Genomic DNA, 27,891 nt, shown 5'->3' with positions numbered 1-27,891 from the left:
TTTTTATTTTTTTCCACAAAAAATCATGGAAGGGTTTTGCTTTATTTTTTCACAAAAATCAAGGAAGTTTTATTTCTTTTTACTACTTGTGATGGATGCAAGTAAAGTTTTTGAACAAACTAGTAGGTTTTGTATGATTTTCTCCTCAAAAATCGTGGATGCGTTTTTTGATTTTTCTCCACAAAAACTATGGAGGGTTTTGCACAATTTTCTTTTCAAAAATTGTGGTTTCTTGGTTCATTTTTTGCACCATTTTTTCACACAAAAATGGTGGGTTCTTTCTCTTCTAGAGGGGTTTATGATTTTTTCCCTCAAAAATCATGGTGTTGTTTTTTGTTTTTTCTACCAAAAAAAATCATGATGGGTTTTTTGCGCAAGTTTTGAGAAGCTAATCTCGATGTCTCTAGATAAAGGGAGGGATGGCTTTGTTACCCAATATCATGTTGGAAGGATTGTACTAGAAGGATTATGGTAAACTTGGTCATATCTAGAAATTTTGCAAAACTAGGGAGGGTCTCAGTAGCAAGATCATGTCACAGAGCATTTTGAGAAGGGGGCAACCTTCTATGCATTCATGGCCAAATGACCTACAAATTATGTCACATCTTTTGTAGTGTAGTTAGTAGAATGACCATTAAGGGAGGGTATTATAATAATAATGTAATATTGATATAATGGTCATCTTAGTCGTTGAGTTAGTATTTAGAAACTTCCTTTCATGTCGTTCGTCTTTAGTTAGTTTTAGGAAGTTTAATTTGTATCTTACATGTTTCTATTCTCGATCATTTCCATTATGAAAATATTGTCTTGCAATTTTCTATATAAGGAGTATTCCTCTCCTTAATTAATTACAACATCGGATTATCATTTCAATGAAAAATATATGCATCAATTGAACAATTGAAGCTAGCTCTCTCGTTTCCAAAATATGAAGAACTAATAAGAAAGAGTTCACAAAGGAAATGGCAAATCAAGAGTGAGAAAGACCTTGTCATAATAGTGTTGATGTGTTTTTTATGACACCTCAAACATAGAATAATATACTAAGTATTCTATCCTCTCTTGAACAAGTAAACCTTATATGCTAATTGATATGATCAAGGTAACCCCAAGGTTTCTTTAGTCATGTTTTGACAATGCACATGGATAGACTTAGAGTGTATATGATGTGATATTGCTGGTAATCACAAAGGGACTTATATTTTATTGGAACTGGAACACTTACTAACTCAAACTCAAACAAAGACAAAAGAGAAAGGGGGTAGGGAAATCTAATCTAACGCTTGACAATGCAAGAAATGATTGTTGACTTGATGAAACCAAACCAAGCTTTGCTTTGCCATGATGAAACAACTACACAAAGATGGTGCAATCTCCTTAGGGTATGCAAATGATTTTCATATCACTTATGCACATCAACACCATGAACAATGAGCATAAAGCAATTGATGTTAAACTTTCAATTGAGTTTAGACTATCCATGCACTGCAACTTGCAATCAACAAAATCCAAATGGTATGAACATATAGGCTTCACCATTAATCAACAATAAGATGTTCCATTCAACTAATCAACTCCACGTAAACAAATTTAAAACTTGAGAAGTAGAAACCATGCAATCCGTTGAAACAAGACACAAAAATCCACCATATCGTCAAAGAAGTCATATGTCTATTCCAACATAGCTTTAGCAACAATCTCTGGTCTTCTCCTCCTACTCTACTTCTAACTCTTAACTCTATTAACCCTTTACAAATGAGAAGACCGAGCCTTATATAGAGTTCTCAATTACATATGTAGGGCCAGGACTGATTACAAATCAATGGCTGAGATAATTCAAGACAAATCCTCATTAGGGTTAGTTACAACTAACAACCCATTGACCAATGAGATCATTACAACAATTTGGACACATGTCCCTCTTTGAATGCGAACCAATGAAAAATGAGGTTAGGTACATTGAATTTAGTGCCTTCCACATGTATAGTTGTCCTCCTCATAGGATGAGTCGGGTTCATTGAACTTGGATGTGTTGACATGGCATAACTTGATTGGTTGATGTGAATAGGTGCCACCTCAACATTTATATCTTATAAAGTTCCATCGATAATCACAAAGAAGTCTTTGAATCTTTATCAATATCTCTTGATAGTCAACATTTCTAAGCTTTTAATTGATTGTGATGGTTCATATTCCCAAATTGCATCATCATGGTGATCAAGTTTCTAACTTTGATTAACTCTTCTGAAACTATCTTTCTTTTCTTAATCACATTTCACGTTCAATCTTGACATTCGGAAATTCACTACCTTGTGATGCATTTTTGCTTTCAACATTGGAATCTTTCACCCTGATTTTTTGATTCCCTTGTACTAGTGGGATATCTTTCTCCTTCATTTGTTTGCTTGCCTCGTTCTTCACCAATCTGCAAGCTTCCTCTTGTTGTAGTTGTTGTCTTCGCATTACCATGCTTATCCTTCAGATCCTTGATCCTCTTGTCGTTGTTGAGTCTTCATGTTGCATTGTTGATCCTCTTTTCATTAATCTTCCTCGAACTTGATTACTTCCATGTTGATGCTATAAAGTCTTTCACATTGTAGAGTAATCCTCTTCATTGGTCCTTTTCACATTGTGAAGTCCTTGATGTTTATCCTTCATGTCTCCTTGAATGTTCATCCTTCGCATTGTACATTATTGAAGTTCCTAGCCATGATTCCTGAAAAGATAAAACACCACAAATCGCTAATTTTGTAAATATAAACATATGCTAATCCTCAAATAAAATGCAAGTGAATTAAAATAAACATTGAAAAATGTGAAACTTGCACTTTCTCTTGCACACTAGGGTGGGATTAGGACTTGGTCATGGATTACTTGAAATTGATTCACTTCCTTTACTTGTCTCCTTGTATGATTTGATGAATTCATCTTGAAGGATTTTCACTTGATGCTGCTCTTGATTAGTTCCTTCCTCTGCTTGTCAATACTTAGAATTGATGGAGGAAAATGATTGCTCTTGTGTTTTGGTTGAGCTGACTTATCTTTCCTTGTTTTCGATGTTACCTATGCATACTTGGGCACAAAAATGAAGGGGAGAAGGAAGTTCTCCTTTAGCGCATTTCCACACCCTTCAAGAATTGTTGTGGGCACGATTTCATGTATGCCAAGGAGTTTTTAGGGCGTGATTTCATCATGAGGTAGGAAATTGTTTAATTTTTTAGGGTGGGATTGCACCTATCTCATGGAATAGCACCCTATGCTTAATGTTTTTCCTTGAGCACATTTTCATGATGTAGAAAGAAATTTCCTTAGATGGAGCACAATTGAGACATTTGGAAGTAATTCATATCCTTGGAGTGCATTTCCTATGTTGTCAAAGGAATTTTGCAAGTTGGAGAGCGCTAAATCACCAAGGAGAGGAAATTTGAGAAGTGTTGGGTGCATTTTCATCTTAGACAAGGAATTTGCAATATTTTGAAAGTTGGAGAGGGACAATTTAGACTTGAACCATGAAATATCTTATTTCCATTTCAGAATTCCTTACCCACACAAAGATGTCAAACCTCAATTTAGGAATTCCACACTTCAAGTATTGACTTATAAAAAAATTGCAACCTTATTAAGGAATTTCCCTTATTTCCTATCTTATCAAGGTTAGAAAATCCGACCTTGACAAGGAATTTTCTTGTCCAAGTATCACTTTCCTTGGAAATTTTCTCCCATTTCTTCACACTTAGCATTTTCTTCGTTTCACTTTTCCTGACAACAATTGAAAATATTTTGCAACTTCTCCTACACTTCGACAATATTTTGAATTTTGACCTTCAATCCCAATCCTGACATTTGTTCATGGATTCTAGACTCAAAATTTGAATTCCTAACTTAGTTTACCCATTCATGATTGACAAGACATCACTTCCCTCCTTAAGAGTTAGGAGACAAAACTACTAAGAAGCTATGCAAACTGAGTAAAAACACCTATGCTAACAAGAAAAAAGTGGGGCCCCATTTGCAATGGGGTGATGTGTAAAAACATCATAACAAATAGATCATGTGATTTCTTGTTATGAGATATACAATGACCTTATTGAAAAGATTGAAGATATGCAAGACAAAATAAATTTTCCTCTTTTTATGAATTTGATGGGGACAACAAAAGATTATTATGCTCCATTGCAAGAGACCATGCCTCAATCCACTACTCAAGAGGAGGAAGAATAGTCAAAAGTAGCACAGGTGGAGCCTGAAAGGGGAAGAATATGGAAGAACAAGAGGATGTCAAGGATGAGGTGATGATAGTGGAGCAAAACGAAAAATCATAACCTCAAGATGTCAAATAGGACCCCTCAATGATAGGAAAGAGTAATGCCTAAGCAACATCAACTCGAACTTTAGGCATGGACATATTTGTATTTTGCAATGATGACTCGCAATATATGAGAATGGTTGGTCCATGCAATACTGTGCAACAAATTAGATGTGATGTTGTGATAATTGCCTTGTAACCTGGGGACGTGTCCCCGACCCGAAAAACCCCGTCCCAGTCCTAGGGACGTTTTGGGTACTTGGGGACGGCCAAGGGACGTTTCCCCCCGTCCCCAAATTGCCAAGAATTTAGAGGGGACGTCCCCAAAACGAGGGGATGTCCACACGTCCCGGGGACATCCATAGATGGTTGGTATGTCCCCAATCCATCTCGGGGACGGCTGGGGATGACTGGTACGTCCCCAATCCGTCCTGGGGACGGCGAGACATCCCCACATCTAAGACTATTAAAAATTTCAAAAAAATAAAAAATGTCATATTTTCAATATTTTTTTTTTTAATTTTCTAATATGGGCCCCTATTAATTCAAATTGTTATTAAAAAAATTAAAAGGCAACATTAATTAAATTTTAAATTTATTAAAATTTAATTCATATCAAACGTTTAAAATTAATTCATATTATAAATAGAAAATGTTAAATTGTTAAATTAATTGGTAAACATTTAAAAATTTAAAATTAATAAATAATAAATTATAAATAGGAAATCAAAATAATAAAATATTAATTCATTAGTACTATTTTGATTTTCATATCGTAATTGACAATGAAACTATATGGCAGCAGTGTAGCCTTTGGGCATTTTGACATTTTGTATGTTATTTCTTTAATATCTATTATGATATGCATATTGACAATGTGAATGAATTGAAATTCTGAATTATGAATGCATAATTGCATATCGAGTATTGACAGTGTTGTATGTTCAAAATTTACATTCTAAAATGTTTTCATAGTATCATACACATGCTATATCCATGTTTTCATATGAATGTAATGTATATATGCATGCTTTATACATGTTTTCATATGAACATTTAGAATTTTCCTATATATTTTAAATTTTCCCTATATTTTATATAGCCGTCCCCTTTGCCATCCCTCGCCATGCCCAAATTTGGCAAAAACATTTGTCGTCCCGGAAACGTGTCCCGTCGTCCCCCTGTCGTCCCCGTACCGGAAAATCGGGGTAACATAGGATAATTGGTTTGTTTGGGTTTGAGTGGCACGAAAAAGAATTGCAGGGTTATCTAGAAATTCCTATGATTATGCACTCTGATTATATGGAGGACACACTCCTTTGTTCCAAGATTGATAAGAATGCTGATGGAGTTTGGGTGAGAGATGTTTATATTAGAGTAGCATTCTGTAGTGGCAAAGCAGAGTTTGAGGTTTATATGGGATCCTAGCATTCAGTTTTGTCATGCAGGTGTGGATTGCTTGAGGACAAGCAATCTTCGGGATGGGAGGATTGTGATGACCCTAATTTTAAGAGAAGGTCGGCCACCATATTTTAAATAAATAAAGAAAGAAATTAATAATGTTGGTTGAAAATTTTGTACACCTGGGAAGATGTGCAAAATTGTGGTTTCAACCACAACGTGCGAGTTAAAAACTCTCCTAATTTAAGGGAAGGCTCTCCCTTTTCTACTATTACTAACTAAACACTAATCTAACTTGGGTGGGACAACACCCTTTTCTCTTTTTTTCAGAAAAGATGATATTCTTTTCTCTTCCTAGAAAAAAAATAGCAATTAAGAAAACAAATACAACAGTTTAAAGAGCTTTAATAACAACAAGAATGTTTATGTAAAAGGAAGTGAAGTTTTTGTGAAATCTCAAAGTCTTCCGCCACTTCCCCGGGATGAGAAAATAGGAACAAAGCTCAAAGTCTTTACTTTCCACTATCTTATCTACCTTTTCAAAATGATTTAAACAAGAACAACATACAACATATAACAACACAAAGTCTGCTGATATGGTGCACTTCTGAACTATTTCAAATGGGAACAACCACAAGCACAAAGTCTTGCAACTCTTCTCATCTTTTTACACTTAACTGCACCAATTTAACCTTCACTATTTGCATCACAAAGTCTGCAAAAAATCAGGTTAAAGCTTCTTTCAACATTCTCATTACAAACTCAAGTAAATGTGCAAAAATATACCACTATGACACAAGAACACAATGGATATAAGGGCATGACTTCAACACAAAGTTTGAAACTCAAAGCCTTTTTGATATTACTTGATAAAACAATTTACAAGTATGAAGCACAGAGCCTTTATAACTGTAAATTTCTGCAGAGTTTTCTTGCTTGCTAAAAAAGATAAATATTACAATGAGCACCCTCTTGTATATATAGGAGAGGGGCTGAGAGCAAAAAGTGGGAGAAGTCTAACTAACTAAGACTTTTTCGACAACTAACTATGACTTATTCAAATCATAGTTCTATTGCTAACCAACTTGTAATTTGTTTACATGCAATTACAAGTTACAAGATTACAAGTGATAAAACTACTTGTAATTACAAGTCTCAACACTACATGTAATTTGTTAAAAAGAAAATACATAAAACAAAACTCAAATGTCATGAGACACTTCCTATTCTCTTCTATCTCTGGCCATGAAAGATCGAAATCTGTCAATTGATTTATGCAACTCATCAGAATCTGGACCCACTGTATTTCTTGCAACAACAATAGTCTTGATGATGACATCGAAATATCTAACTTTCGCTGCTCTATGTTCTTAAAGAACAATTGACATCTTATCAAGAAAGACTTGACAATTCACAAACCTATTAATTGAGGCCACTGTAAACTGTTCTGATTCCAGTTCCTGATGAAGTTTTGTCACCAACTTGGAAAGTATCAAATCTTCAGAGAGCAATTCTCCATCCTGACTTAAAATCTCACAAGACATTTTCTTAGAATTAGAGATGACATCTTTCTCCTTCTCAGTACTCATTTCAAGAGTAACCTGTACATATTTGATAAGGTCCTTAATATCCAATGATTTATTGACCATAAGCTCCTCAAATTCGATGTAAGTTTCCCTATTAGGTACCACCATATTGCTGCACAAGGTGCCCAACTTGACCTGATCCAACTCATGCCAGATCTTCAAATCTTTCTCCGTGGATTCCAAACTTTGGCCAAAAGCTTCCTGAGTTTAATTCAACTTTATTTTTGCTCCTCACACTACTCAACACGTGCAATGATTTCCTCACTACTTGCAATGATTTCCTCACTACTTGAGTACTTTGATCAACTAACTAATCTACCTAAGAATCAACCACCTTGGCCTTTTGAGCAGCTTTCTCTAATTGGTTGATGGACTCTTCAGAAGTAGAGGAGGTTAAGGGATCAACCTTTTCTGAAGAATTAATGATCTTTTGGATCATCGAGATGAGCTGCGCATTCTTCTCCTTGAGTTTATCTTTCTTTGCCAGAAGCTCATCATAACTTGAACTAATGAGGCCACCGAATATTGAGCATCATGCATAATTCCAGCATGCGTCTATTTTCCTAGTTCCACTCTTGTGAGCTTGTAATCAGATAGCTGCATTTCTTCTGACGGTTTCTCACCTAGAGGTTCTACCACTTTTTCATACTTCATCTTATTGCTATCCACAACCACATGTGAGATTGTCTTTGCCTTCTTAGCAGCTCTTGGCTTAGGCTTCCTAAGCCGCTGAAAATCAAATATATCAGGAAAAATCTCTTGGTTCTTCCTTTTTGGAGTGATTGAAATCAAGCATGGGGGTAAATCTAATGAGTTCATTATTGTATCAACAACTGTGGTTTGTGAAGAAACATGGTCTACTTGTACCACAGTTGTCACTGCAGGAGAAGCCTCAGTCTGGACAGGGACAAGTGTTTGCTCAGACGACAAATCATGGCAGGCTTCAGACATGAAGTTATCAAAGCTTACAATAGAAGTATCAATTTTGGGGATTGATATACTAGATAGGATGGCATACGAAGGATTTACATCAAAGATGCTCTCCAAGTTGCCATGAGAAGTATCTGCAATTGGTGATGATACAATTGTGCAGGTAGATGTACTTGGCATAACATGATCCACATGGACTGTAGAAAAAGAATCCAGATTTGAGTCAATTGGAGACATAGGTACATCCAATGACAATTGAGGAATGATTGTGTGAGGAGAATTTGAGTCCATAGTAGGAGGGGATCTTGTTGTATTCTCCTCGTGCGCTTCATCTTCAGGGTCAATGACATGGATTTACACTTGAGGTTTCTCTTTCCCTTTTAGTGACACCTCTTGTGGAGGGATAACTAAGACTCTACTCACCCTTATCTTGATCTTGGTGCCTGAGGAAGAAGCACCTTCTTTGGATTTGACTCTAACTTTGGACCTATGCCCAACTGGTCCTGCTGAATCACTTTCTACCCCCACCTTGATCTTGATGGTCTTGATGTTATTGTTCTTTAGCCAAGCATTGGTGTTAGCAAGGATGGGCTGAAACCTGTCTAAGATAGAGGTACACTCCTTCTGTGACCACTGAGGAGATGGAAGAGGAGCCTCAGCAACCCTTTGTTCTATATATTCTGGATCAAGAGTTTTCCTGTCATCAATCATTCCTTCTGGAATCTTGGTTAGATCTAGATCCACAATTTGCTCCAAGGTGAGCCTATTGTAGTCCATTCTTCTAACATCTTCTGTGTGAAGATCAACCCATAAATCCTCAAGGCGATGAACATGGGTGAAGGCTCTCCTGATCTTGTCTTTCATCCCTCAATATTCAAAATCTTTCCTTGCCTTGAACTTCTTCAACTTAATTTCTTAATGTTTTGTCTCCATTGCTTTGGCTCTTGTTGAAGTTGTCAAGGAATAACGGCCAATCTGCAATGGATTGTGTGAGGATATATTGATGCCTAACTTATGATTGGCTAACTGAACTGCATGAACTATCATCAGCTACCTAGCTAACTCCATCAGGATGATCTTGTTCAGTAGGATATTTGGGTAGCATGTATGGCTGATCTTCAAAACATCCAACTTTCATGTAAGAAACATTGGAAACTATAGGATTAAGCATCCATACTCATTCACCTTCTTCCAAGATAACTCAGATACTCTATTGTTCTTGAGTGTTTTATCGAATAAGCACATGAAATGGCCAAAGAAGGCATCTTGCAACCTCTTGTAATGGATCCTACTAGGTCTCAAAGTGTAATGTCCATTCTGAACAGTAATCAACTTAGTTGACCGTTAGCCTATTTCAGAGGCCCATAGGCTAGTCGGCAAGCAAAAATTAGGGTTTCCTACCTCTGGGAGGATGTTTCAACATTTTTGGTGGCTTGCATGTTGAAGTTTGTCAGTTTGGGTTCTGGATTCCTTCCGGGTTTTCAGAAAGCTTCACAATGATGGTACATGCATAGCAAGCAATGGAGTTTGACAAACTTACTATTTTTAGTAGGTGGAGGCGAGGACAGTTTATTTCTCTGGGTTTTTCTGGGTTTACAGAGAGCTTCGTGATGGTGTAACCTGCAAATGAATCTGAAGACTTTTCTGGACTTACTATTTTTAGTAAGTTGCGATGGCTGCTCAGAATGTGGTAACAATCACTTTGGAAACACTTACTATTTTTAGCAAGTACTATTTTTAGTAGGGGTTCAGCCAGTTAGTTCAGATGTCTATTTCCGGCAGGTCAGTTTGAGCAGTTTGTCTTCCAACATTTTTGGAGCTTTTTTTGGCAAGTTAAGTATTTGTTGAAACATGGTGTTTTAAATTAAATAATAACTTAAGGCAAAGGTTGGACGATTTATTTAAGGGGGATTGCTTAAGTTATATTGATATCTAAAATCATTTCCTTAATTATATGTTTGGCGATTCTTGGTTGAGGAAAATATTTTATAAGTGAATTATTGTTAAGGCAAGATAGACGCCTTAGGAGGAAAATAAGATAATTTTATGATATAATTCACTTTATTCTATGGATGCCATAATACACTTTATTAATGTATTTTTTATAAAGTGTATTTGCCACCATGTGATGGGTGATTTTGGGAAAAATGAAATGAAATGCAAATTAAGAAAATTGGAATGTTGTTGTTCAATCCCACATTGGAGGGAAAAGAAGTTCGATTTGAGGAGGAAGTTATAAATATGTGCCTTGGCCTTCATTTGAGACTATCTGTGTTTATTTGCAATGAAGTGTTGCCAAATTCAGGGTGATTGCTTCGAGGAAAGCATACCTCCTAGCTGGTTCTTGTCTTCTTGCTTGAAAGATAGCAACTAGTTGAGATTGTGAGACTGTTCTTCATCCTGAAGAATAGATGGTGTTCATTGATGTAGTAACATTTTTTGTTTACTGATGTGTTTTGGGTGTTTTGTGAGTTTTCAGGTTGCTGGTCGGTTGTAGAGCTGAAGTGGTTTTCTTATCATAAGTCTATGGGTGAATCTTTGTGGCTTTTGGGTATTCTCTCTTTATTTTCCTAGGCCTTAGGCAGTTCTATATGCCAGTTCCCAGAGTTTAATTTGGAGAATGAATTTTATAATGCAAATCGCCCTCATGCCCAGGCCGTACCATGTTGGAGTTGCCTAGAAATGCACGCATAAATGGTTTGAGTGAGTTTGCTGCTGTTTGTTGGTCTTAGTCTGGTCATTTTCTTCCTAGAAATCATTTGCAATCAGTTTCGAGTCTTTCCCTTGGGTTTTGGAGGAGTTGTGTGCATTTTAGTGTGATTAGAAGTTGCTGGTCTGTGTTATGCAGCTTGTTGGAAAAGTATATCAGATTTTGAAATTTGGAGTGTGAGGTTGTTTTTTGGGGATAGTTGGTCTTTGTAGCTTGTGGAGTGCATTAAACAATTATTTTGTAGCAGTGGACAGTGATATCTTTAATTTGAAAATTCATGCTATGTAATGTAAAGCTGATTAGTAGTACTAACAACTACCTTATTTTGAATTGTATCACAAGATCCACTGAATAAGTGGAAGAGGCTGGCTTTGCTGCCTATCTTATCTTATTGTACTTCAGTCCTCCCACTGCATAAGTGGTTGAGTGATCAATTTCCTTGTTTGTAATAATTGTCCTCCCACTGCATAAGTGGTTCAATGATTTATTTCCTAGTTGTAATAATCGTCCTCCTGCTGAAAAGTGGTTGAGTGATTCTCTATTAGTTGTTTTTGCCTGCTGGACAAGCGGAAGGAGTTGACTTGCCGCTCGACATTGTAATTTCAATTGATTATTGGAGCTAACAATCCCCTATTCACCATATGCTCTCACCTTCACACATTGGGTCTTGGTGATCAGAAAGTGGAAGGGTTCTCTTTCAGCAGCATTGAGTTTATATTTCCTAACCTTACCGGGTGTTTGTGATGTTTGAAAACTGGAAAAATTGAAAAAAAAAGGGGATATCTCACAAAGTGAGTTACTCATAATATTTCCATACCGGTACCAGCAATCTAAGTGATGCTGCTATGTACACTAAGTAGGAATTCATATAGAAGGTGAGAGTGGTAGAAACTTGTGATAGCTGCTCGCACAGGTTATCACTGATAACTTCACCTCAGAAGATATGAACTACCCTTTCCTCATGACCACAATGTATTTGTACATCTAGATCTCAAATACATTAGACTGTTTCAACCCCATTATCCTGTTGAGAAGCGTAATGTACCTTTGTTGTACCTACCTCGTCTTCCTGATAATTAGGGCTTGATCTATCCACCGAAGGTTGGATTTAGGGCCACAAAAGGATTTACGGTTTCCTGCAACATTTAGATATTTCATTTTATATGTTCCTACCTCACCTTCCTGATAATTAGGGCTTGATCTATCCACCGAAGGTTGGATTTAGGGCCACAAAAGGATTTACGGTTTCCTGCAACATTTAGATATTTCATTTTATATGTTAGCAGTAATATTAGATCAGTGGCATAATTATTGCAACACAAAATACATACACGATCCATTCTAGATTTTGAGGACTTTCCAGGTTGGCTGGGCTACACATCTAGACCTATCCCATCTCTTAGGGCTAATAGGGCCACCTGCGGATGGGCCCAGCATACCCTTGGCTTGCACTCATTATCTTGAATGTACTAACAAATAGAGGATATCAGGAAGATAATAAATACCTACAGAAAACATAGATTCATGACTATATTACTTGGTTAACATTTATCCATTATATATAAATTTGTAGGGATTAATTCATTATATTTGTGCCTAGTTGCAGAAACATGACTATCATTAATTAGTATTCCTTTTCTTTACTTATTAGTTGTGTCTGAGAATGAAAGAATTATTTTTTATTCTTCTGTCTGTCACTAAAGTGTATTTTAATGCAGCATACTAAACCTGATATTGCAGGTTACCTATCTGGTGTGAAGATTAAGTTCATTTTACCCTTTTGTACATTACAAATGTGCTTAGTTCATTTGGCAAGACATTTTTAGGCATGGAACCAATTTAGCAATTAATCTGGGCGACTAGTTAAATTATATTCATTACTGTTATATGAGGAATGAAAGCAGATTTAATACAACTTGCATAGAGACATACTTCATCATTTCGACATTTAAGCGGATTGGCCTGGGGATGTACCAGCTTGCTGGCAATGGGGAGGGATGCTTACTAGGCGCTGGTTCTTCATCGCTGGGAAGAACTGTTGTTTATAACTAGGTAAGAAGGGTTCGGATTGCCTTAAGGCAACATCCGAACCCATCTAGGACTGGGTCCTATCCTAGAAAGGGTAACGTGCCCCCAAGACAGGACCAGCCCCATTTCTCCACCCCACAATTAAATCAAATTGGCGTCAAAATCCATTAAGGCCGACTTAGGAGTTATATGGGTTAAGAGCTCATATAAATAAAGATCAAATGCAAACTCAAATCAATCATTCCTCATGCAATCAGCGAAATAACTCTGCAATTAAAGGTGCGAAATATAGAAGAGGACTGTGCGAAATATAGAAGAGGAATGTGCGAATTAGTTCAAGAAGATAGAAGGCATTTGGTATTCCTTGATGCAGACTTGGTGTAATTAGAAGGGGCAGATCTGATATGTTAAAAGGGAGCAGGTCTGAAGAGTCAAGCTAAGTATTGTATTGATACAGTTAAGATTAAATACATAATCTGACCTGTGGGTCTTTAGTGCTGGGTTTATCCTCCTTGGAGGTTTTCCCAAGGTATTTGTGTTGGTCTCTTGCTCTCTTGTTTTCATTCTTGCATTTACTTGATTATGGTCTACTTAATGTTAGCAAATAATTAAATGCTCCAAAGCTGATTACTGAACTAGGTCACAAATTTAACAAGAACCAACGACTAGCCTTTTCACATCATCTGCTGACTGATGTGTTCCCTGGGCAGTCCTCATGGTTGTCTAGGCATCATAAATTATGAAAACTGAAATAAATATTATTACTGAGTAACAAAGTTACTTGTTGGATGCTTCTCCTTGCCCGTCTCTCCTTGTCACCTCCTCTCCCGTGTTTCCTTGGGGTGCGGGTTTATACCTCTTTGAAACCACACGATTCCCCTTGAAACATGGCGTCTATTCTGGAGGTGGCTTGGGAATGGACGCGTCCTTTCATCACTCCCACTAGTTAAGATAAAATGTATTTTAAGCGGTAAAAATAATTGATGTATTGAAAATATATATATTTATTTACATGTATTATTTAATGTTTCTAATCATTGCTTGCTGTCTACACGAGAATATGACAAGAAGTGTGATCATATCATTGACTTCCTCAATGAAATCAAATCGATACAATTTGGGCCATCTAGAAAAACAAGTCCTAGGAGTCTTGAGCCATCTAGAAAAACAGGTCCTAGGAGTCTTGAGCCATTTGGAGTTGATATGTCTTATGCAATCTGACCTCTTTTGGTTGTAATGATCCAGAGCACTCTTCATAGAGATATCCGTATACATCGGGGCAGCAGGAACCTTGAAGATCTTGTCAATAGTCTCTGCATCCAATCTAATAATGATATTGCCATCATCATCTTTGATTGTTCTAGATCCACTATCAAAATGAGCGGCACAGGCAAGCACAAATTCTGGTTCCAAGGCAGTCATTGGGAAAGTGGAAACCAAATGGATGTGACTATTTAGGAGCAACTGCATGCCATGGCTTGGTGATCCCTCTACTCTTTCGAGAAATTCAGACATGTCAACATGTTTGATCTTTGTATCCTTAATCTCATCCATCGGAGAGCTCACTTGAGAAGGAGCAATCTCATTCTAATACTTATCATACTTGTATTTCATCTTCTTATTGGAAGGAGATGCCAACTCTTCTGTCATCGATCAGGAATCTGCAACACTGTGATGGAAACTCCAAAGCGTGAGAACATGTTTAGAAGCTATCGGAGATGCCATAACACTTGCTTGGAAAATCAATACTCAACCCTAGACTTATTTGAATATTTATCATGAAGGAGGAAAGAATGGAAAAGCTTGAACAATGCTTAATGGATAAGGCTTTGACAAGGACAGCATTGCGGATCTTGAAAAACAGGATGCAAGTGGATGTCAGCGAACTTGGCGTATGCAGACTCAGAAAGGTAAAATGACTAATGAAATGATATGAAAATTTCATACTTCACACTTGTAATTGGGTCCTGGAGACCCAATTGCAAGTGAACATAATTTGCAAATGAGTGGTAATGAAAAGCTTGCAATTGGGTCTTCAAGACCCAATGACAAGTAATGGCTTGTAATTCAACTTTAGAGATGTACATTGCAAGTGAATGCGATTGCAATTGGGAAGATGGAAATAATGGAAACTTGCAATCAATAGGAAAACATTCTAATATTTACACTTGCAGTTGGGTCTTAGAGGTCCGAATGCAAGCAAATGTGACTGGCATTTACAAGGGAAAGATATTGATAAGGTTGCAATCGGATCTCTAGGACCTGACTACAAGTGATCATGGTGAAAGTCAAATGACAAACTTACAATCGAATCTTAAAGGTCTGAATGCAAGCTTTCATGACTACAAATTGATGGGAGGAAAAGACTTGCAATCAGGTTTGAAATACCCGACTGCAAGTAAATGATTCGTAGGCACAAAAGGGAAATGCAAATAGCATACGAAGTTGCGAGATCCGACTACAAGAAAGCGCACGAGGAAATGCATGGGCGTCGCTAGAAATGCATAAGAAAAACATGCGCATACATGGATGGAACAAGGAGACTTGCAAGAAGAAAATCATGGCTTTCAAATACATTGTTTGAATGCTGAAACCCTATTGCACAAAGCGATTAAAAACACGCAAAAGTAAAGAACATGTCTAAGCACACTCGCAAAGAAAAAAAGACTAACAAGAAAAGAAAAAACATTGAAGAACATGCCTAGAAAGATGGAAATAGCCTAGCTCTCAAATACAACTTACAACTTCAAAGAACTAAAAGAAACCTAAAATGGTCTCCCCAAGGGCTCATATAGGTGATTTGGAAAGAAGACTCCTATAATGCAATCACTGCATCACTAATGTAACTCCTCCCAAGAATATGGGCTTGAGAAGCACCAACGCAAGCAAGGGAAAACGCATTACTCTTTCCGCTTCTTACAAAATGAACTTATAGTCGAGTTCTAAACCCTTGACTACAAGTAAATAAATAACATTGCTTACTTTCGCAAGAAACCACTTGTGATTGGGTCTTCAACCCCCGAATACAAGTAAGTGTTAACATGAAAACAATAGATCAACTTGTAATCGAGTTCCAAACCCTCGACTACAAGCGAAAAATGTTATTTAAAAACAACCAATCCACTTGTAATCGGGTCTGCAAGACCCAATTACAAGTTAATATTTTAACTTGCAATGCTATCACAAAGTTCCCACCACTTGCAAATAGTGACCTAAAACCCGAAATTATACAAAAGGGAGAGAAAAACATAATAAAAAATGACTAAAAACTTGGACAAGAACGATAAAACACACATACAAGACTAGAAGAACAAATGAAGAGATTTAGCATCATAAAATGCGTCTTTGAGATGAAAACTATGAATTTTAGGGAAAAATTCATAGGGGTTGTCCTATTTTTGAAATTTCAAAAATGAGGACAAGAAGTAAATAAAATTATTAAATAGTTGCTGGGGGCCGACTATGGTAATGATAATTGTTAAAACATGTGCATTGTCGACTAGGCCAACCTGCCCTAACATGTTGTGGTGGATATATTTTCCTCGGGCTGACTTGAGGAGGGAATTTGATATATATATAGGTAGCTCACTTGAAGAAGGCATTCAAGATCATTTTGCAAAGAATGGCATTACACGAATGCTTTGACTGTTGAGACAAAAAACCTCAGTAGAATTTTTTAGGTGGGACAACAACCCTACCTAATTCTACTTCTTACACAGCTCTGAGCCTGTTCGCCATTTAAAGTAGAGTTACTTGCAGGTTTGAGTGTGGCATACTAGATGCTAAGATCATTAAGTGCTGGGAGAATCACATATTAGAAATAAGGGCGCAATTAATTGGGAGACACTAGCTGACTGTCTTCCTTTGCTATGCATCTCATTGACACCAGCAAAGAAAGGGAATAATGTGATTGTGAAGCCGCCATTGGGGAGTTTTGTGCAGTAAGGCACATTGTTCTGGGAGCTTCATTGTGGTTCTAAGGACAAATGCATGGTTTGGAATATTGGAGGAATATTGAGCCTTGCTCTAAGTCATCTTTCTCTTGGGTAATCCAAGGAAAGGACAACTAATGCATAGTTAAGCCTCATGGCTTGAGTTGGGGACATTACAAAAAAATTGGATTTCATTGTTCCTATCACACGAGAATGTGATGCATTAGGAGAAGGAATTAGAGTCATGCTAATGCAGAACAATCACTTGATTGCTTTTGAGAGTTGAAAACTGATAGAGGTGGAAGGATGGTTCTCCATCTATGATAAGGAATGATGGCCATCATGCACGCATTGGTCAAATTTAGGCAATACTTGGTGGGTGTATAAATTGTGATCAAAACTGATCACAACATTTTGAGATATTTTCTCGATTAGAAGGATCTAAATGTGGTAGCAAAAGTGTGAGCAAACTCCAAGAATGTGATTTTGATATTGATTATGTCAAAAGGAAAGAAGAATGTTGAGGTTATTGCACAATCTAGAAGGCCAAATATGTGTTCCATGTCTTAGATCTTGTAGATTGGAAGAATGAAATCATAATAGAGTATACATGTGCTCACAATTGATGTATTGGAAGGGAAATTGTTGGATTACAATTACATTGTCTATAATGAACTCATTCTCTACAAGGAAAGAGTGTACTTCGCACCAAAATCAAGGTTGAAGGGAAAGATTTTGAAGGTAGTTCACGATACTCTCTTGGTGGGCCACCTTGGGTATTTCAAAAACTACAAATAGATTAGGGAAAGGTTCACATGGAAGAGACTTGAGGATGATGTCCTTACCCATATCAAAGAATGCGTCATTTGTAAAGGAAAAAATGGAAACAACATTTGTAGTCAGTCTTTTGCAACCCTTACCCATCTCGGAGCAGAAATGGAAATTTTTTTCGATGGATTTCATTATGGGACTTCTTAAAGTCCAAGGTTAAGGATTGTCTATATATTGTTGTGGATAGAATAATGGAGAAGGTGCATTTCTTTGCTATCTCTTCAAATTTTAAGGCACCACAAATGGCTAATCTGTTCTTAAAGGAAGTAATAAAACTCCATTGACTACCCAAAGCATCATGAGTGATAGAGACAATTGCTTCATGAGCTTGTTTTGGTAAGATCTCTTTTGTTTAGCAGGAATTGAGCTCAACCCCAGCACCGACTATCACCCACAAACATATGGTCAGGCTAGGATTATGAACAAATGGGTGGAAGGTTATTTGAAAAATTATATTGCTGATTAGTAGAAGACTTGGATCAAGTGGCTCTACGTGGGGGAGCACTATTACAACACCACCTATCACATGTTAATCAAGATGACATTGCTCATGGTTTTGTATAGGTATGAATCTCAAAGCTTCATTGATCTCATTTCAGTGGGTAAGAAAGTATTGCGAGCAAGTGATGTGATCAAACAAAGTCAAGACATTTTGAAACCACTCAAGAATAATCTCCAACAAGATGAAAACCAATAGATGTATCTAGAGCATCATAGAATTGAGAGAACATTTGAGATCAGAGACATGGTTTTGGTAAGATTGCAGCCTGTTGTGACGTTTTCACACATCGCCCCATTGCAAATGGGGACCCATGTTTTTTGCTTTTTAGGGTTTGTTCTTTAGGTTTTTTTTAGGGTTTTGTTAGCTAGCCTTTGCATTTTGAACGTCGCCCAGGGGATCACATGGATAAGTAAGTCCGGCTTGAGTGAGGTTCTGATCCTGAAATTTGGCTAAGTCTGGAATGTCCTGATCCTGAAATTTGGCTAAGTCTGGAATGTCCTGATCCTGAATTTGACTAAGTCTGGAAACTGAAAAAACCTCCAAAAACTAGATTTTGCAATATAACTCCTGGAGGTCTGAAACCACTCTCAAACATCCTGAAAGTATATATGGAGGTTCTGATCCTGAAATTTGGCTAAGTCTGGAATGTCCTGATCCTGAATTTGACTAAGTCTGGAAACTGAAAAAACCTCCAAAAACTAGATTTTGCAATATAACTCCTGGAGGTCTGAAACCACTCTCAAACATCCTGAAAGTATATATGGAATATAACTTAAAGTGTTATATTCCATAAAAATTATCCTGATAGAGAGTGCGAAAAGTCAAATTTCGCTCGTGTCCTTCTCCAAGGGTCCAGAGCGAAAAGCGCTCCTGTCCCTCTCCAAGGGACCAAGGCGAATCGCTCGTGTCCCTCACCAAGGGACCAGAGCGAAAATGCTTAGTTGAGCCATTCCTGACCTTGTTTGGACGAATCGAGACATCAAAGGCATGGTGAAGGACGAAATGAGCATGATAGAGCATCCAGACTTGATCAAAAACAATGAAATGATGAAGTTTTTGCCTAGAGGGTCAAATTCGCTCCTGTCCCTCACTGAAGGACCAGAGCGAAATTCTTCATAAGGTACGATCTGGGCAAAGATCAAGTCAAGTTTATGTTTGAAGGCAAGAAAGGATATGAATTGAACCCATTGAAGACAAATTGAAGATTATCAAACATCAACAAGGGACTTAAAAATCTAATATCGCTCCTGTCCCTCAGGCAAGGACCAGAGTGATTTTTACTTTAGATGGTTTTCTTGCCAAGTTACAATCAATCCCAGGGCATGGATGAATGAAAGGAGGTACAACGGATCCGTTGAAGATAATTTGCGAAGATGATAAAGTGAGATGAAGCCCACAAGAGCAAAATCGCTCCTGTCCCTCTCCAAGGGACCAGGGCGATATGATGATTATATTGCCTCTTCTTCAAATTCAAATCACTCCAAGGCGAAGAACAAGGTGCCAAGGACGTTTCGAAGCATCTCCATCAAGCACAAAGTTACAAGGATCGCCACATTGAGGGATTTGCTCTAAAATATCCTAATTCGCTCCTGTCCCTCAGGAAGGGACCAGAGCGAAAATTGCATAAAGGCATAGATTTCGAAAGTTAAACAAGCATCAAGCCACCAAGAGGAATCAAGGGACGTCATTTCACGCATTGAAGGTAATGGCAAGTTGAAGAACGCTAGAACAAACTCAAAACCTTGAGGATCGCTCCTGTCCCTCTCCAAGGGACCAGAGCGATGTTTATTATATTGGCCAATTCATGCAAAAATCACGTGAGGTCAAGGTTTTGCAAGGTCGTATGAGGTCCAAGGCGTCTTAACAAGGTGATATGCAAAGCTGTCGAACGTCAAAGTATACCAATTTGTGCAAGGAACTCATATCGCTCCTGTCCTTTGGACAAGGACCAAGGCGATTTTCATCAAAACACTCATGTCCCGTCAAAACCAAGACAAGGCAAGGATAGGCAAGGTCAAGGACGTCCTTTGGAAGATAATGAACGAGGAACAAAGGTTGAAAGGTGGCAAATCCTAGCTAGAACATATGGATCGCTCCTGTCCCTCTCCAAGGGACCAGGGCGATATCACATCTTAAAGACATTCCTTCGCACAAACAAGTCAATCAAACTTGAAGGACCCAGCTAAAATGCCGATTTGAACGTAAGGATCAAGATTTTGAACGTAAAAAATGCAAGGATCAAGACCAAATTGATGGATCGCTCCTGTCCCTCAGTCAGGGACCAGGGCGATGAGGTACGTATTATTTCATTTTCAAAAATTTGGTGCTCAAACACATTTCTTTAAATTTATTTTAAATGCTAAAATCGATGGATTGCAAATTTAATTAAAAATGGCATTTAAAATTTGCGCTTGATATTTATTAATTATTTTTGCCTTATAAAAATCGAAATTTATTAATTTAAATAATAAAGGCATTTAATAATTAATTATTAATTAATAAAAAATCAAGTGGGGCGCTTTATTTAAAATTTGTTTCATTTTACAAGGGTCGGCCTTTTAAGTTTATTTTAAATTTGTCTTATTTACCAAAGTCGGCCTAAGATCAATATGAAGGTAAGCGCCTATAAAGGGAAGGTGGTTTATTCATTTCAAATCATCATTTAACATCCTTCATTAGCATACGATCTTGGAAGGAGAAGTGCGAGTTGTGTGTTAGAGTCATTTCAAGCAAAGGAAGGCGCCAAGATCATTCAAGGGGAGGAGCGAATTTCAAAGGGAAGGTACAAGCATTATCAAAGGAGTTCGAGTTTCCACTTGAGCGAACTTGCCAAGGACATCAAAAACCACGTCAAAGATATCCTCAAGGGTGATGAATTGATAAAGGGATCGTTCATTTAAAGGAGATCACGTTGAAGCCATCTAATTTTGATTTTGCCTAGGCAAATTCCTTGTTTTGCATTCTAGAGTTAGCTCTCAACTGAGGTATGGCGATATTTGTTTTATTGATTTTGAATTTTGATCGTCATAGCCTTAAATTTTGAAATTTTGAATTCATAGCTCAATAGTCGTTTTTAGGAAATGATTAATAAAGGACTTATTATTAGGTTTCCTAAAATTTGCTCTCTAATTTATGTTATGTATTGCAAAATCATGGTACTAATTTTGAAATGTTGTGTAGGCATCAAATGGAGATCTCTTCAAGGAAAATCAAGTCGGATCCAGGACGGTCTTCGCCAGGACGGTCTTCGCCGGGACGATCAAGCCAGGACAGGGGTGACCTCTTTCAATCCAGCGTTCCAAGGCGAGGTACATCATCATCCTGCGCATCAAGGACACATGGAGTTAGGACAAGGGCTCGTTGAAGAAGCAAATAATTTTAGAAGAGTTAATCAAAGATAACTTCTCAACGCTACCAAATTGAGTATCAACCAAGTGTCAGACAAGGTGGCATCCTAGTCATCACGTCTCCAGTCAGTGTGGTCCACCGCAGCATGTCCAGATTCAATGTACCTAACTCATGGAAGGTGGCACAAACTCCGATGTACCTACTCCGGCTATCCATTGGTCGATTTTTCTAGAAGGGACATGTGTCCAAGCAATACAATTTTATCATTGGTCAAGCATTAAATGTTATGTAATGGTTGTAACAAACCCTAATTAGGGTTTTCATTGTAAAATCTTGGCCATTGATCTTGAATTGATCTAAGCCATCAAATTGTATTGTGGGCACTATATAAGCCCAGGCATTTCATTTGTAAAGGCTAATTTTATGAGCAATAAGTTAGAGATAGCATGTAAATAGTTGGAAGAGTTAGAATATAGTTGATAGAATAGCAATTAGAGTAGAATAGGAGGACAAGGCAAGAAATTGTTGCCATTGATTGTAAACAAACTCCATTTTCATTGAAGTAATGGTGAAATATGTCGTTTTCTTGCAATTTGCATGGTTTCTTGTTGAGTCTTCAATCTTAGATGGTAGATGATTAGATGAATGGAGGAAATGCGATTGATTAATGGTGGAATTCGTATATCCATACTACTAGCAGTTTGTTGATTGTAGACTTGCCTTGTGTAGTCAACTGGAATCATTCAGCCTAAGCTCAATTTCAATTTGTCGCTTCTTCATTGATATGCATCAACTTGGATGGTATCTATGCCTGCGGTGATGATTTGAACATCATAAAGCTCCCTTAGAAGATCGCACTAGTCTTGTGTAGATGTTCCATTGATGTCAAAACAAGATCTAGTTAGAGTTTCATCAAAAAATCAAGTCATTGCTCCTACATTCTTAGTATTAGGATTAGATCCTCTCTTCGCCCTTATCCTTTTTTCATTTTTTCAAATCTAAGTTAGTAAGAGCCCATGTCCCAGCAAAGCAGATCGGAAGTTCAATCACCAAATGTAAGTCCCCTTGTGATTCCAGCAAATCACATCATACCACGGCGAGCTTATCCACATGTAGAGACCCTGCCAAAAGGAACCTTGAAGTCATCCTAACTGATCCTTCATGCGAATCTTCAGCAGTTAGCGACTTTATTCAAGAGAGGATAAGATACCCTTAGGTATTTTATTCTGTGTATGATTGTGTACAAAATACACGTCAACACAGCCATGCAAGCAATCTTACTTGAAGGCAAGTGGGCTGGAAAAGATCAAACCGCATTTCTACAAGCCTTACAAAATTCTGAGAAGTATTGGCAAATTGGCTTATGAGTTGGAGCTACTAGAGAGAAGTAAGATACACAATGTTTTTCACATGTCTTGCCTCAAATAGGTGTTAGGAAAATGTATAGAACCCTTGGATGAGTTGCCTTTAATTGACGATGACGGCATACACCAAGGAATACTTGATTCAGTGGAAAGATCTTTCGATGGAGGATGCAATGTGGGAAGGCCTACACATGTTTGAATATTCGAACTTGTATTTTCTTGGGGCCAAGCAATTTTGAGTAAGGACAACTCATCATGTCTCATTTTGAGTCAACTTTAACTCTATACAAATTTGGTCTATACTTGTGTCTTCCCTGTTGCTATGTGTTTTCCCTTATTGAGAATGATTTTTCTTCCAATTCCACTCTTCCCTTCTTGTTAGACTCTAAAACTTCCGCTTACTGGCATGCCCATTGCTTGACCCCCGATTTGTCATCCTATAATTTGAGTCTTGTGATATGGTTGACCCCCAATACTTGATATTTCCTCCTATGTTTCTGTTTCCCTCCTAACTTTCCAACACGTGTCGTATTGATTCTAGTAGTTTGTTTTTGGCACAATTACTTTCAAAGTAGAATCTTTCTTGCCCATGATCACTTTTCAAATTTGAAGCTGCAAAGGTGCATTTGTGGCCGACTTATTCCGTTTTTGGAGAATATAAAAGATTGAATGTTTTCGTTTGGGATCATTATCTACACTTAATCAAATTGACTCTATTGTTTGGAGTCTTGGACTGTATCAAAGGAAGATATAGAAACTGAAAGTGAGAAGGCAAAAGTTAAAACCAAATAGTTTTCCTCAGGTTCAAACCTTTTAAGCACACAACTGAAGGAGAATGAGAGCTAGGTGCTGGATGCCTAAGGATTAAAAATTCCTTCTCACCGAGCTTCCAGGTTGCCTCCAATAACAATAAAAGAAATGAAGTTCAGAATGAAGATATGAAAGTCTGAAATTGGGTTAGAATGGGTGTTGTTAGAAGCAAGGTTTTAACAATCAGAAGATGAACTAGTCATAGAAATGATCAACTTCAAAGCTCAAGGTGGAGTGAAATAACTCCTACATGGGAAACAAGTACAATAAAATTAATCGCAAGTGTTGGGATTATAAACAAACTGCAAAATAGACCTCCTAAAACATATATTTTCCAAAATTGTAAAAGGTATCGATGTCAAGTTCCAATAACTAAAATGAGGGGCTGATCATTTGAGGAATATGATTGCATCTTAAAGCCACTTCGAGGATTGAAGTCAATACCAAATTACCAAACCTTCTAATCTGCATAATGGAGAATATATCTACCAAATGGAATCCAGTTGTCATTGATTGCTATTCGGAGTCCAGACTGGAGCTTTGGCCTCAGCAAAATTATCATTCAACTCCTCATATTCTGATGACAATTGTAAGTGATCTCCCTTGCTTATCTCTGGAAATGCCACCATTGCCTACAGCTAACAAGGTCCCTTAAATGCACCATGAAAATTAAATTTTTTTCTTCAATTAGTGGGGATTATTGCTTGATCAACAGTAACTTTTCCCAACCAGAAACTTCTCCTTTATTTTCAAAGAGATCTTTGAGAATGGAGACCAACTCCAAAGAGTTCTCAGCATGGGGCATCACAGAATGTTTTGTTGGTTTTATTCTTCAAAGAATCTATCAGTTAAGCTTCAATCCTGACTGTCTTTTTTTCCACAGGCAAAGCAGAATTCTGGAAAAACCCTCTGGTTTCTCTCCAAGCAAATCAGGGAAAGGCTTACCATCCAGGTAATTTTAGAGAAACAGATTTGAAAAGGTGCTCATCTAGGAAAGCAAATCTGGCAAACTGATCCAGCTAAGGTTGAACCAAGTAACAGATCATTTCCATATGGATTCAGCATAGAGGCAAAGCAAAAGCTAAAGTTCCTCCTTATCTATATAACTACCAGTCTACCACAGTTGAAGCCCTGGGAAAGGATAGATATACCCTTTAACCATAGTATTCTGAATCAAAATCTGCTTTTGTACAAGAAGCCATGAAATAAAATGACTTAAGGGGTCCTCATCCAAATGTCTTTAGCTAGGAAGGTGAAAGTATTGGTCCATGATTATTATAATTTATGACGCTCTCTGATAGTGCTGTTTCCAGACATTTGTCTTTCATTGCTTGAAAACCTGCGTTCAGAAACTTCTCCAGGATCTGTTTCCTGGTATCAACATACCAAAAGGGGATGCAAATTATCCCAGTACTAATGCTGTGACTACAGGCAGAGATTGCAACTGTGGTGAAACCTCTAGGCTAGTTTGTATCCAGTAAAAATAGAGAATCTGATATCCAAGATGTAAGCAATATAATAACTAATTAATGTAGATAATTTAATATTGAAGGTATATGCAAGACTGTTTTTACATAATTTAATATAGAAAATCTGATATCCATTGTGCAAACTAATAGTTTTTATCTCAACTCTTTAAACTTCTGTGCATTAAATATCGCAGGCATGCTAGACGCTAAACATCAAGTGTTAATCAACCGATCACAAACAAATGAAAGCCGTTGAACACCTATGCCAATATCTAATTTTTTCGACTTGCATCTTAGCTCATTTGTGCAGTATTTTTCTCCAGTCAAGTTTACGGGGCTTTGTATCTATTCCACTACTTCCAAACTTTCAAAAAGTAGCACTTCAGAATCTTGAGATTTCTGATACACGGTCAAGAGTGGAGACAAATTCAAACCAATTCACTGTTTCAGAGGGAAATACCTAAGTTGGTCAAGTGAGCTTGAGCGATGCAACAATCCCCACTTTTTCTGTTTGTGCATCTTCTCAGATTGCAAATTGTGGACAGCCTCAAATTCTATTTACATTAGGTGGTTTGTTATTGGTTCCTTCCTGTGTAATTGGAACTTTTTACAAATATTACCAAGTTTATAAATACATTGAATTTCAGTTGTAGTTAAGTTCATCTCAATTATGGTTGTTATGAATTATCTATAATATGTATGCATAATTTTAAATATATACAATGCATATAAAAAGCGTTATATATATAATTGTTAGATATGTGATTGCAAAGATGCAATTTAAGACATAAGATGAAAATGTGAATCTAAGGCGTGAAATTGTTTTGATACAGATGATGACTTTCGCGAGTTCGTCGACAAGGTCCCAAGTGATTGTATCTTTACAATAGTTGCAGATTCTTGCCACAGTGGGGGTCTAATTAAGAAGGAAAAGGAACAAATTGGAGATAGTACTAAAAATAGGAACGAGCAGAATAGGGAAGCCCAATTTGATGGGGAGCAGAAGAGAGAAGGAAGATTTGGCTTCAGAGACTTATTATCTGAAACTGTGCACGATGCTGTGCATGATGCGTTTGAGTCTCGAGGCATTCATCTACCTTCCCGACATGGGCACAAGCACCACAGTGAATATAATAAAGAAGAAACAGTGAAGGTGCTGAGGTATAGGGAAGGAGAAGCTAGAAACAGGTCTCTTCCTCTGTCTATATTGATTGAAATTCTGAAAGAGAAAACTGGTCGAGAAGATATTGATATTGGGAAAATCCGGGCAACTCTTTTTGACATTTTCAGAGAGGATGCAAGCCCCAAAGTGAAGAAGTTTGTGAAAGTTCTTGTGACCAAACTGGAGTCAAATGATGATGGTGGGTTCCTTGGGGCCATTGGAAATTTGGCTCAGCAGTTTCTGAAGCAGAAATTGGAAGACAGTGGCGATAGTTCTGGGTATTTAGAGCCGGCATTGCAGGAAAATGTTTCCAGCACCCATGAAGTGTATGCTGGATCTACTAAGAATAGGGTTCAAGATATGGGAATGTTGATCAGTGGTTGCCAATCTGATCAAACTTCTGCTGATGCAAATCCTACTGGAAACCCAAATAATGCATATGGAGCTTTAAGTAATGCGATTCAAGCAATCCTTTCTGAGCATTATGTTCCCATGGCAAACCGTGAGCTAGTGATGAGAGCTCGGAAGATGCTCTCAGACCAAGGTTTTACACAGCGCCCAGGTCTCTACTGTAGTGATTGGCATGCAGATGCCCCCTTCATTTGTTGATTTAAAAATCATGACTCAATCATTTGAGCGTATAAAGTTATAAACCATAGCTTCTGCATAAGTGTGACTTTGCAATATGTGTTCTGATAGTGGTTTCATTAGTAAATCGTATAGGGCCCATGAGGACAACTTATAGGCATTTTTTGAGTTCCTGTGGATTAAATGCCTTAGCGGTTCCTGAAAGACAATATAAATAGTTCCATTTAAACCATTTTATTTTTGATTGCTGACTCACTATCTGGTCTAGTCTGTAGTCTTTCTAAAAACTTTTGTTAGTGTTAAAAAAATGAACATTTCCAAAGGGATTGCAATTACTGAACTGCATTCACGTTTTATGGAATGGTCAAGGCATGTGCTGCTTTCTTCTCAAAATTCCGTGCTCCTGGCTTTTGTCTTAGCAATCTTTTCCATGCATATAAATCCAAAGACAATTGATTGGGAAACACCAAAATTCAAACAATACCTGAATTTTTCAACATATCTGGATTCTATAAGAGTACTTGCCAAAATTAAATATAGAAAGCAAAATTACACTGAAATGAAACGTTTATTATCTATTGGAAAAAGATTTAACACCCCCTTTAATGTTTTTCATAACTGCTAAGATAGATATATTGATGAGAACACTTTAATATCATTTATGGTCTTTTGGATTATAGTGTAGAACATATAATCCCAACCAAAAGTTGAGATGTGCAATTGCAATGATATAAAGTAGAATTTGCAGTGACTGATATTAATTAGAATGTGAATGAAAACTTCCAAATAAACAATAAAGTGAGAGACTTTTTTTTTGGGTGATGGAAGATTGTTTTTACAATTTGAGATGCTCTTGTATTAGACACTCAATGTTATTTGAAAAGTGAGTCCCTTGTTTTCAAGTGGCTAAAGGGAAACCAAGTC

The 27,891-nt window shown here is 37.3% G+C and overlaps 1 protein-coding gene across 1 annotated transcript in view; it reads left to right on the top strand.

Annotated features, from left to right (window-relative positions):
* Positions 1 to 27,323, top strand: part of LOC131033391 (metacaspase-5) — an 85,728-nt gene extending 58,405 nt beyond the window's left edge. Inside the window, exon 2 of the mRNA XM_057964615.2 lies at positions 26,051 to 27,323. Coding sequence (XP_057820598.2) covers positions 26,051 to 26,988 — 938 coding nt within the window. The 3' untranslated portion in view covers positions 26,989 to 27,323. The remainder of the gene's footprint in view (positions 1 to 26,050) is intronic.
* Positions 27,324 to 27,891: the final 568 nt, after the last annotated feature.

This window comes from Cryptomeria japonica, chromosome 7 (genome assembly GCF_030272615.1).
Source record: "Cryptomeria japonica chromosome 7, Sugi_1.0, whole genome shotgun sequence".
NCBI lineage: Eukaryota > Viridiplantae > Streptophyta > Pinopsida > Cupressales > Cupressaceae > Cryptomeria > Cryptomeria japonica.
This window is presented reverse-complemented; position numbering and strand designations above follow the sequence as displayed.